The 13,211-nt window shown below is 44.2% G+C and overlaps 1 protein-coding gene across 1 annotated transcript in view; it reads right to left on the bottom strand.

Annotated features, from left to right (window-relative positions):
* The window catches only part of Scml4 (Scm polycomb group protein like 4), a 47,865-nt gene extending 37,020 nt beyond the window's left edge, over nucleotides 1-10,845 (bottom strand). Inside the window, exon 1 of the mRNA XM_051164163.1 lies at nucleotides 10,652-10,845. Within this exon, the coding sequence (XP_051020120.1) occupies nucleotides 10,652-10,813 (162 nt within the window). The 5' untranslated portion in view covers nucleotides 10,814-10,845. The remainder of the gene's footprint in view (nucleotides 1-10,651) is intronic.
* Between the last annotated feature and the right edge of the window lie 2,366 nt (nucleotides 10,846-13,211).

Here is a 13,211-nt window from a genome sequence, read left to right on the forward strand (position 1 = left end):
ACTATGGAAATCTGGAAGAGAGTTCCTTGGAAAATCTAAAGTAGAACTAGCACACAGCCCGGTTCTTTAGGACAGACTCAATGGAAAGAAATGATGGCAGTCAGAAAGAGACGACCAACGTGACACTGGCTTCACAGCGTCACCGCCCAGAGCAGTCAGAAGTCAGATGCACAGGGAGGGGGAAACTCGGCCAGGACTGGGGTGGGTAATGACCCTCTTTAGAGCCCAGAGCTTCACTTTTGTTAGCTCTAGAGATTTGTTGTACAGTGTGTGTGACTCTAACTTTTGCTTAGAGACAGTTGCAATTTCATACCTCTTTCTTTCTTTTTTTCTTTTGTTTTTTTGTTTTTGTTTTTGTTTTGGGTTTTTTTGTTTGTTTGTTTGTTTGTTTTTCTTTTTTTTTGAGACAGGGTTTCTCTGTGTCACCCTGCCCATCCTGGAACTCATTCTGTAGACCAGGCTGGCCTCCAACTCAGAGATCCACCTGCCTCTGCCTCCTGAATGCTGGGATCAAAGGCGCGTGCCACCACGACCTGGCAATTTAAAACATTCTTTTAAAAGTTTAAAAAACTTCAAAAAAAATTTTTTTTTGCATCAAGGTGGGAGAAATAAATTTTAATGCTGATGTCAACGATCCAGAAGTGGGGAAAGCATCAGCTGGATGATACGTGGCCTCTGGGCTCTGAGCAGGTGTGTGGAAGTGGCCATCGGCACTCCATGGCGGTAGGAACTCTCAAAGGAAGGGAGGTGGAATTGAAGGTGTGTGGGAACTGGGTGGATGGCATGTGGGAGCTTGCAAAAGGGCTTTAATAGATGGAGACTTTTAATTCCTTCAATGGACCAAAAACTGGTGTAGGAAGATGGAGAGGACATTAATGAAGCAGAGTGGCATGACAGGGAATGGGGCATGGCCAGCGAGTGGCACTAAGGAGACAAAGGGAGGTGTGAAAACAAATTTGAAAGGGGATCAGCCAACAGCAAGCATGCTGTCTGCACACCGGTGCTGGGTGGGTGCCAACCTCATACCCTGCATAAACCCAAAGCTCCAGTCAACAGGAGACATCGTATTTCATTCTGAGTGTAGCAATGGAAAAAGAAAAAATTAAAGACCCAGGATGTATCAGCATGCCACCAAACAATGGAAAAGCAACTCCATGGCGGGATGAGGACTCTGAAACCTACTGTGACTTTGTCACTGTGACTTGGCTTCTTTATCTGTCTGTTGTCACAAGGCCACAGCTCTGCTTATCCTAAGAGTCCCAGTGACATTTCTATGAATGCTATCCTACTCTGCATGGCAGACAGAGAGGGGCCCAAAGGCTTCGGGCAGTAAGCCCTGGGAGAATCTCAGTCATTTCTCCTTCCCTAATCCTCAGTCCACTCACCCCCAAAGAACACATAATTCTACCCACTGGGAAAACAGAATCGGCACATTTTAATCTATTTGCCTTGTGGTCTTCAAGTAAATCAATATGGAGGCCCTTGTGATCCTTCCCTAGAATGACTGATGATGGTGATGATGGTGGTGGTGGTGGTGGTGATGATGATGATTACTGAAATCTCAAACTCATGACCTGCATAATAACCCTAACATCTCATGCTTGGTCTCTATTATATTTATTAATATTACATTTGTCTACTGAACCCATTTCAAAAGACATCATAGCATTACAGTTAGCTATCATTTCTGCCTAAGTGAAGCAGTCACTGAAATCAGATGAGTCAGCTGGCTGCAAGATAAAGTTTCCTATGCCAGGCAGGGGTGGCACACACCTTTCATCCCAGCACTCAAGAGGCAGAGGCAGGTGGATATCTGAGTTTGAGGCCAGCCTGGTCTACAGAGTTCCAGGTCTACCAGAGCTACGCAGAGATCTTGTCTCAAATTCCCCCTCCCCCCCAAACAGAGGCTCTTTCTTATTTATCTTGTGTGGCGGTTTGAATGGCACTCATAGGCTCATGGATTTGAATGCTTGGTCACCAGGGAGTGGCACTATTTGAAAGGATTGGGAGGTGTGGCCTGGCTGGAGGAGGTGTGTCACTGAGGGTGAGCTTTGGGATTGTAAAAGGCATATTCCAAGTCTAGAGTCTCTAGAGTCCCTGTGGGTCTGAGCTACTTCTTTAGAGCCATGCCTGCCTGCCTGCAGCCATGTTTCCCACCATGCTGATAATGAGCTAAACCTCTGAAACTACCAGCAATTAAATGCCTTCCTCTATAAGAGTTGCTGAGGTCCTGGTGTCTCTTCACAGCAATAGGACACTGGCGAAGACACCAACCTCTACAGCTGCTGGAACTTTTAAACAAAGACAGAATCTTTTGCAAACTATGGGCAACACTTCTGCGTGGGAATACTCTCAGAGGCTTGTGTGCTAGGGGCCTGGTCCTCAACATATTAAGAGATACAGGAGCCTTTGAGAGCTTGTTAGGCCATTGGGGACATCACCTTGGGGAAGTATTGGTTTTGAAATAAGTTAGTTTCTGTGAGAGCAGGTTGGTTTGAAAGCAGCTGGACTGGCCAGGTATGGTAGCACATGCCTTTAACCCAGCACCAGCCAGGGCTACATAGGGAGACCCTGTTTCAAAACAACAACAACAAACAAAAAGAAAGAGTGACTGTCCCAGCCCCAGTTTCTGTTTCACCAGGTGACCCATGGGTCCCTCTCACACCTGTTCACACTACTGTAATGTCTTCTGCCACAAGCAGAAGCCACAGCAACCCGTGTTCCTGTGCTTCCAGGACTGTGAACTAGTTAACCCTTTTCGTTTTCTTTGTGGTGTGTGTGTGTGTGTGTGTGTGTGTGTGTGTGTGTGTGTGTGTGTGTGTATGCACACACGCACACACTAGGAGTGGAAATCAGGGCATTGTCCCCATGAGACCAACATTCTATAACTGGGCTACATCCCCAGACCAAAATTCACATTCCTTTATGAATTTCACAGCTGATACTTTCTGTTACAACAACCAAAACTAGATTAGTCTAAGGAGTCTACGGCCTTTTAAATTTGAGGCTTTTCTAGGAGAAAGAAATACAACTGAAAGTTACTTAGTGTCCAGAAAATTAGGTTCGCTGTCTAATATAAAGAACTAAAAATAGCCTGCTGGAGGAAACTCAGTTGCTGAAGTGCTAGCCTTGCAAGAATAAGGGCCTGAATTTAACAGCTAAAGTACACACACATCTAGCACTTAGGAGGGAGTCGCCATGATTTTAGAAAAGTCTAGAAATAGAGGGACACAGCTACTCAGCGCACTGTCCGTGACGTGGCGTAGGCCTCTGCTTCAGCCAACATATGCTGCTCTCTTGCAGGGTGTTTGTCTTTGCTATTCTTGCTGTGGATATTTTTTTTTTAATTGATTTGTTTCTTTAGTTGTGTTCACAGACAAAAATAAAGCAAAATGCTCACATATTGGTTTCTAATAGCATTCTTCAATAAAAGCAGTGGGGACCTCTAGCAGAAACAGATGGTTAGACAGGTAGAATATAGAATACATTGGAACCATCTTGATATGCCAACAGGTAACAAGATATTAACAAAACAACTAGTGATGGAGGTATCTTTTTGTTGTTGTTGTTGTTGATTTTTCAAGACACGGTTTCCCTGTGCAGCCTTGGCTGTCCTGGACTCGCTTTGTAGGCCAGGCTAGCCTTGAACTCACAGAAATCCGCCTGCCTCTGCCTCCCTGAGTGCTGCTTTTACAGGCGTGTGACATCACATCCGGCTGTGATCGAAGTATCTTAAGGAGCAGGGTGCCGACTGAAAGGACTTTCAGTGGACAAATCTGGACCACTGTGAGCAACAGATAAACAGTGTAGTGACTACCGTAGCACAGCATGTATACGTGATAAATGTCCACCAGTCCACGTGCTGCAAGTAAATGACTCACAAAGCAAATAAGGGGAACAAATAAATCTCTCATGAACAAAACACCCTCTCTAGTAGGCAAGCACAATGTCCTGGTCTTTAAGGTGGGCTATGCATAAGAAATTTCTCCTAAATAGTACAGTGACTTTTACTGTGGGGACACCTGACAAAAGCTACCTCACTCACAGGATCAAAAGCAACATCAGCAGTGATACTGAGAGTATGTACTTCTGATATGGCTCAACAGTTCATTTTATCTCTGTGATCTTCTCCCACGCGTACTTTAGCAGGTAGGCCAAACACTAGACAGATCACAATTGTATAACATTTTACGAAACTTCTTATCATAAAAAAAAAAAAAAAGAAAGAAAGAAAGAAAGAAAGAAAAATTAGCAGCTTCCACAGACAGAAGAGCTTAAGAAAACATGACCACTGAATGTGAGACTATGTGTTAGATGGGACCTCTAAACAGATTAGAGAGACATTCATGCAATTAGAATAAAGTATGGGTTTGGTTTATGACGATATATTATATTTGTGACCAATGTGCCATTGTGATATAAGCTGTTAACAGTGGGACAGCAAGACACCAGGGGTGTAAGAATCCTCAGAAGATTTTGTTGTTGTTGGTTTGGTTTGCTTGGGTTGGGTTGGGTTTTGTTTTGTTTTGTTGTGTTTTGTGACAGGGTTTCTCTGTGAGGCCTTGGCTGTCCTGGACTTAAACTCAGAGATCCAGCTGCCTCTACCTCCCTGAGTGCTGGGATTACAGGCATGCAGTACGGTGCCCAGCGAAAATCCTCAGTTTAAGGTAGAAATCCTCCTGCAAATATTGAAGGCAGAATCTGGTTGAGTGAGTTGGGGAAGTGGCCTAGAGGGGGAAAGAGGCGTCTTCCTGGCAGCACCAGAGGGGAAGAGCTGGAGGTCGGCTGCCAAGACCCCTGCAGGCACGCCGCCGAGGCTAAACCCTGGCCTCCAAGGCCAGCAGCCCTGATATTTCTACACTTGGCATCTTTTCCTGAAGTTCAAAACCTCAGTCAGACAGGATGGTGACTCCTCATCCAGGGCACTAGCTACCAGTGGCTGTTCCAGGAGCAGCTTTGTCCCTGTCCCTGTCCCTGTCCCTGTCCCTGCCCCACACTTTCCTTGGGGACACCATTTCTTGCTTCCTGACATTCATTCCAAACTCCCTCAGGGTTGTAGGAGAGAGGCCGTGGGAAGTACAGTTGGGGAAGTGAAAGAATTCACCACGCTTAACTTCAGGCTGTACTAAAAAAACTTGCCTGGCAAAATGCAAATTGATTCCAGTGAGAAGTACAGATAATTCCATTCCTCAGGGTCAGCCTACAGCTGGACCCACAGTTTCCTTTTCATATTTGAGAGAGCATAAACACCCAAGAGACGCAGGGACTGTATCCTTTGCCCTTGAGGCCTGCTTCAGTCTAATCTGGCACCCCAATTTAACAGGCGTCTGGCACACAGCAGAACTGCAATTAGGGGGTGCCAGAACCAGCTGACATTAGTTCATGAGAAGCGAATATGCACGCTTCAGAAATACCTGTAAGTTGATACGTTGTCCTTTGAAGGAAAATGGCCCCCATAGGCTCGGAAGATGTCCCTATTAGGAGATGTGGCCTTGTTAGAGGAAGTGTGTCTCTGCGGGTGGGCTTTGAGTTTCAAACCCTCAAGCCAGGCCCAGTGTCACTCTCTCTCTTCCTGCTGCCTGTGGTTCCAGATGTAGAGCTCTCAGCTACCTCTGTAGCACATGTCTGCCTGCATGCCACTATGCTTCCTGCCATGACGGTAAAAGACTAAGCCTCTGAACTGTTACCAGGCCCCAAGTAAATGTTTATGAGTTGCAGTGGTCATAGTGTCTCTTCAGAGCAATAGAAATTAAGACATAAATTAAACATAGCTATTTGTTTACAGGGTGAAGGGCATAGATTTACGTTGAATTAAATATATTTACAAAGTAACAAGTCCTCAGAACTCACGGGTCTCCAAGCCCTTCACTTTGCACCTCTGCAGCCCTGGGCTGGCTGCAGGGTAGCTTTGCCCACTCTGCGCTCAGGTTCACTTGTTGGTGGCTCAGAGCTAACAGCACAGGGATGTTTTCATCTTGTGAAAACTTTGCAACTGTTACAAGTAAGAACTGAGTTTATTGTGTTGGTGTACAGACTTAAGAAAGTGAAGAGAAAATAGCTTAGAATGCTGATTCAACCTTAAAGTGTGTTGCCCATTGTAGCTGTTACATGGTGAATGACACACACAAAAAAATTATTATAAACCTGTTGTTTGTTTATTTGTTTGTTTTCAAAGGCTGGCTTTTAATTCATAGCCTTGACAAACGGGATGATGGTCCACTACGTAAAGATATTAAAGTCAGCATACCTACAGGACAGAAGCTCGAGTTTGCTTCATATAGCCCCTTCCTGGCTCCTTACAAAGATCAAGGTGCTTTCTAGTCATGAAATATAAGGAACATTTGCCTGTTGCTCTTGGTAGAATTTCTAAACCGAGGACCCGACCAAGACGTTAAGAGATAAATATTCCTTTTGAAACGGAGAAGGCTGCCGTCATAGCTGAGTGTGGCTCTTCCTAGAAACTACGGTGTTAAGGGGTTATCTGCTTCCTTTGCCAAGGTGACAGAGGACAGCAAGGCGCTGTGGTGAGCAGGCTCTAGAAATACAGCAGCGAGAGACTCAGCTAGATGTGCCCTGGGCTCTCAGCTCCAGGGAACTGTTGTCTGCCCTCTGGGTGGATCCTTCCTTTCCTACAGCTCACCCATGTTAGCCTGAGTCCCTACTGCCAACGAGACAGCTGCTACCTCTGCAGACACAGAGGAAACTGACAGAGCTAGTAGTGGTGATACCAGCAGCCCTAGGCCCAGGACATAGAAGAAAGAGACATCCTCAGGATTTCTCAGGGGGAAAAAAAGTTCAACAAAGACTCAAAAACATGGGCTGGAGAGATGGCTCAGAGGTTAAGAGCACTGTCTGCTCTCCCAGAGGTCCTGAGTTTGATTCCCAGCAACCACATGGTGGCTCACAACCATCTATACTGGCATCTGATGCCCTCTTCTGGTGTGTAGTTGTACATGCAGGGAGAGCACTGTACACATGATAAATAAATAAATATTTTTCTAAAAAAGACTGAGAAACAATTGTTCACTGTCACTAATACCATCAGGCCACTATTGCAGTGTCGTTAGTAATATTACCATTGTGCGATACTGATAATAGTGTTTATTGCATTAATAGGTCATCAGACTGTAGCAATAGTTTTTGCTGTCCTGTCAGTGTCCTCCCACCTCCAAATGCCTTCCTTTCCTGTCTCAGGGTAGGGACTCAGGGTAGAACTGAACTTGCAAGGAGCATTTACAGTAAATGTGAATGCCCCTGATGAAGGGCGTTGAAGAACTTCCTTTTCTTGCTTTTAAAAATAATTGTTACTTATTCTTTGGCGTTTTGTACACATCTGTAGCACACTTTAATCCTACTCGCCTCCCCCTCCCCCCGTTGCTTTCTCTTCCTCCTTCACCTTCCCCTGGAGCCCTTCCTCATCCCAACACACCCACTTCCTACTGTAATTCTGTTTATTTATTTACCTATCTCTCTAGTTATTTATTGGAGACAGGATCTTACGGTTTTGCCCAAACTGATCTCAAACTCATGGACTCCAAGAATCCTCCTGCCTCAGACAGCTGGGAATACAAACCCATGCTGCTGTATCCAAGTCCAAGAAGCATTTGCTTAGTAATAAAATACAAGATCTTTAAGGCCAGACCGAATCAGGTCTTACCTTGCTTAGTCAGGCTATAAAAACAAAACAAAACAAAACAAAACAAAAAACAAGTTTGGCTCCCAACCATGTCCCAGATAGTTAAAATTGCCCAATTAGTGGCCATTTTGTAAGTGGTGAGATTATACAATGTACTTGCTGACTCTTCCAAAATTGCTGTCCTGTCACTAATGGTAAAATGGGGTATCACCGACATAAAACCGAGGAAGCTAGATTGCCAATTTTATTTTGCCAACTGAGAACATTTTAAGTTGCCAGAGCCTGTCAATGTCCAGCATGAGGAAACCAAAACTTCCTCTCACCAACATGAATTTTAAAATAAAGGGTAAACTGTTGAAGAAATCTTCTCAGCTTTAGGAAGACTTTCATATGCTTCTTCTTTTTGTCCCGTGTCATCACTGATGCCTGACAGGGGCACACACACTGGCCGGGTTTGGAGGTGTTCTTCTAGGACACTCAGCTGAAGGTGTGTGGAGCTGTTTGTGGGTGAGTGGTCTGTGAGATGGTGTCCAGGCACTTTCCTAACTAAATGGGAAGTAGACTAAAGAAAAAAAAAGCTGTGTCCCCACCAAAAAAAAAAAAAAAAAAAAAAAAAAAACGGAAAAACAAAAAGCAAAACAAAACAACAACAAAACCACCGTGAGGTGGATTCGTTGTGAGGAAACAGACCTGCTTGCTTTGTGTAGGATCAGTGTGTCAATCAGCTAGGCTAAGCTGTGTTCTGCTCTGAGGTGTGCCTGGGTGTCAGGCACACTGAGAGGTGCCCATAAGTGTCGGTGACACTGAAAATTCTCACTTAGGGAGGGAGGAAACTTGCAAAGTAAATCATCTTCCATGAGGTGAATTGCCATTTTTCTTGGCCCAGGAAACACTGTGTCTGTTGGCGATTTTCATTCTTGGATCATAGCCCCCAGGGACCCAGGAAGATCAGCAAGGCTTTTACTATGCTACGGTCCCCTGGAACTTGGACTTGCTCCCTGGCTCTATGAAACAGAAAGCCTGCCCTGCCCCAACCCAGCCCCCCACTCCCCAATGCAATCCCCAGACTCCATCAATGGCATAGGCACCTGAGTAGACACCAGCTAGCTTCTGAGACTGGATATAAACTCTAAAGCCAACATTGCCATTAGCAAAAGAGATTTTCCTGTCAGAAGAGTAATCTGAAAGAAGACTTGCCCTTCTTTTCATCAAGAAGAGCTTTGAAATTTTTAAAGAAAAATGCTATGAGCTAGCAAGATAGCTCAGCAGTTCATAGCACTTACTGCTCTCACGCAGGACCTGGAGTCTGTTTCTAGCACTCACACGAGGCAGCTTACAACCACCTGTATCTCAAAAGCAAGGAGAAACCAATGCCTCTAGCCTCTGTGGGCACCTGCGTTCACATGCACATACAGACACACAGACACACACGCACATAAACACATGCACACACACAGAGACACAGAGAGACATACACACACTCACACACATAGACACATACAGACATAGATGTGCACACACAGAGAAACACAGAGACATACACGCAGACACACATGCACATAAACACACGCACACACTCAGAGACATAGAGAGACACATACAGACATATACACACTCACACACACACACACAGAGACACACACACACATACAGACACACACTCACACATAATTTTAAAACAAATAAATAAGGGGCTGAAAAGATGGCTGAGCCATCAAGGGCACTGGCTGCTCTTGCTGAGGACCCAAGATCAATTCTCAGAACTCATATGGTGGTTCACAACCATCTGTAACTTCTGCCCCAGGGATCCAACACTTTTCTGGGCTCTTCAGGCACTGTACACACATGCAAGCAAACATGCATACACATAAAATAAAATAAATAACATCTCAAAAAAGTTAAGAAAACAAATGCAAATGATCCTAAAGTAATTTTGAATAACAAGACTTTTCTCCACAACTTTTTTTGTCTTTCTTTCTTTCTTTTTTTTTCCATTTGGAAGGAGGGCGGAGAGGGAGAGGGACAAAGGTTGAATTCATTACCCGATCTTCCACAAGCTCTTTCTGCTGACCTGAAATAATTTCCATACATTCTCCTAATACTTGAGACTTAATTGCCAATTTGCATTTCTGTTGCAGAATTCAGGTCTCAAGATGGAAACACCAGCTTTCGTTTCATAAAAAAAAAAAAAAAAATGTGGAAGACAGCTACTGATGCTTTTCTTCGAAAGCCCGGAGGCTGGCGGAGAAGGAGCTTGATCGGATTTCTTTTTTCCCTCAGGTACCACAGGGGCTGGGTTGTAGGATGGGGGGGTTCCATCATTAGACCTGTTCCCCACCTGCAGCGTCTCCATACTGTGTTAGTTTTTATGACGCTCTCAGGAGCCTGATTGCCAAGGATCTGCCTCTTTGCAGCCAGACTTGACATTAGCATCTTTTATAAGCAGGAAACTGCAATTGACACCCTGAGAGACCCATGCTAAGCCTCCGTCCACATGCTTTGCTACATGTTTTGACACTGGCTCGCTCATGGCATTTCTGTAAATGTCTTGGGAGTATCAGCTGCTTCCACAAAAACAGGTGAGAGGAGTAAGTTCTAGAGGTGGCCTCAAGAGCCACCCTGCTGAGAATAGTCAGGGGACAGCTCCGAGACTGCCACTCGCATTTAGATGCGAGCTTAATAACATGTGTTTAGCAACGGCCCTAAAATCTGCCCGCTTTACAGCTTCCCCATCTGTTATTCACTTTCTCCACTTGTTTAGAAAGAAAGAAAGAAAGAAAGAAAGAAAGAAAGAAAGAAAGAAAGAAAGAGAAAAAGCTTACAACAGACTGCATTGTGTGCTGTGTTGTCTCAGTGAGACCTTGCCCATCACATATGCTCCACTGAGAGACTTATCCCTCAGCCCGTGTGTACCCAGGCCCCGGTCTTCCATGGCATTTCCCAGCCGAGCTGGGACCAAGCTCCCAGTGCTCCGGCCCAAGGGGGAGAGGGGATAAGGAGATTATGGAGACATACCTTGTACCTGGGTTTCCGCCCTCTCTTCTTTGGGATTGTCACTGCTGGTACGGAGCCAGCAGCAGCAACAGAGTAAAGGTTATGGACGGCCATCTGCGCCGGCGGCGTGGAGTGAAGTGGGGGCCGGCCACGCTTTCTCCCTGGGACCCTCTGGGTCTGCATCTCAGCCGGCGCCAGTCTAACTGCACGAGGAGGCAAACTGCACGCGGGCAAGAGAGGTCCTGGGAATCAGTCCAGACAGAAAGCAAAACAAAAACAGAATGTCTGCTTGATTTTCAAAGTACAAGGATCTGACTTGATGATTTGTGCACACCTACCACGTACGGGAGAAAGGCGAGGAGGGTACACACAGGAGAGCCAGGCACCACTAGGCTGCAATACTGTAGGTGGAGACCATAGATTCCTGGATCCAGACACACCTGATATTGCCACCAGCGACTGGAGGCTTTCATGTCTCAATTCAATTTTGTACTAATAAAATAGTATCACAATAGTAGCTAAATATTATACATGACATCTCTATATTTATCATGTTTAATGCTAAATAAATTAACATATATTATTTTGATTCCATTGTATGACATAAACTCATCTATTTGCCCATATTGACTCTTGTTTCTTTGGTTGAATTACAAATTGTCATCACGCCTTTTCCCTTGAAAGAAATTTAACAAAACAAGTCAATTTCATTGAAGCCATGACATCCTTTGATCAAAACGTGAACAGGGGTTTGTGCACAGAAATCGTTCATTTTAACAGTATTTAGAATTGCAAAAGTAAAATAGACACAACTCAAATAACAATGCACAAGGGAATAGCTCACACATCTACAAACTAAGCCTGTCAACTGGTTTAAAGCCTTTAGCCACACATTTTGCATAACATGACGTTGGGTGAAGGAAGCATCGCACACACAAACGATGCATAAAAATAATCCCAATTATGTGAAAATTTGTATGATAAAATAAGTGGAAGGAGGCATGCTAGAAGGTCACCTAGACAAAGATGGCTGGACTGTGGGCAACTGCTCACGACACATAGTCCTTTGTACACAACCTGCTGCATGCTACCAGGACCTTAGCATAACATCGACAATATTAACTTATAAACTGCTTAGGTAGAATTCCATAAATCTTAAAGCAAGAGGCCGCTGACTAAGCATGAACCAGAGACCAGGGGAACCACCCAGAAACTCAGAGGTCAGATATCCCAGCACAGGCAGGAATGTGTTGAGTGGGGCAGAGCTTTAAAGATTTTAACTCAGGATGATGTTAGGTGATGCAATCTACTTCTACCGAGCAGTAGAACCTTCCAGAACTTTCCCATGGGAGAAGTCTGCAGTCGCCGCCCCCGTACCTTGGTGGGGGCAGCAACGCAGGGACTGGATCGCTTTATTCAGGGAAGAAAAAGTAAAACACTAGAAATTCTTTTAAAATACAATAAGGGCAGATTTGTTTTTGGAAATAACACACACACACACACACACACACACACACACACACACACACACTGTTTGTTTGTTTTGTTTTTTTCAAGACAGAGTCTGTGTTAGCCTTGGCTGTCCTGCACTTGCTTTGTACACAAGGCTGGCTTTGAACTCACGTGATCTGCCTGCCTCTGCCTCCTGAGTGCTGGGATTAAAGGTGTGCGCCACCACGCCTGGCTTGGAAATAATATATTTGGTGGACAGATTTCTTCCTTCCTTTCTTTTTTTAATTAATATTTTATTTTATTTTTTACATATACATTTACATTATTATACATATGTAAAATAAACTACATAGAGCAAGAAGAATCACAGAACAATCAGAAATTATATTAATGTTATATTCATAGTGTTTTGGCTATTTGTATTTAGCAACCTTGAAGAAAACATTTTCCTGTCTTGGTGAGCCTAAAATTCTGAATGTAAATCAATATCTATTATCTCATCTCTGTCATCTTAAAACATCTATCTAGACCTAAAAACATCTTAACCCCTAGATGACTAAGCTTAATTGTGAAACTAACGGATTTGGTCTTCAACCCTATCAGAGACTTGAGAAGGAATAAAATTAATTACCCGAGTAAATAGGAAGTGCAGATTCCACAAATGCTGTTCCTAGCTTGTTTAACCATTTTCCTCATTTTTATTTGGGCCCCTAAAAAGGTATTATTCCTTTCTTTTTTTTTTTCCTACCATGGCAGATTGAATCTACAGCCTTGAATATGCTAAGCAAGCACTTTACCAGTGAGCCACATTTGTAACTCTATAAGTAGATTTTTTTTGTTGTTCTTTGCTTTTTTCCAGACAGTGTTTCTCTGTGTAGCCTTGGCTGTCCTAGACTCGCTTTGTAGACCAGGCTGGCCTCAGCAGAATTTTAAAGTAGAAATATTTTTTATTTCGCACACTATTGAATGTTTCAGATAAAGAAACAAGCTGTGGTTAAGAGCAGGCACTGCTCTTCTGGTGGACCCAGGCTCAGTTCCTAAAACCCACCTCAGGCCACTCACTAATGCCTAAAACTCCCCAGGCGTCTTCTGGCTTCTGCAGACACTGTACTCTCAAACACAAGTCCTT

This window comes from Acomys russatus, chromosome 21 (genome assembly GCF_903995435.1).
Source record: "Acomys russatus chromosome 21, mAcoRus1.1, whole genome shotgun sequence".
NCBI classification, from domain to species: domain Eukaryota; kingdom Metazoa; phylum Chordata; class Mammalia; order Rodentia; family Muridae; genus Acomys; species Acomys russatus.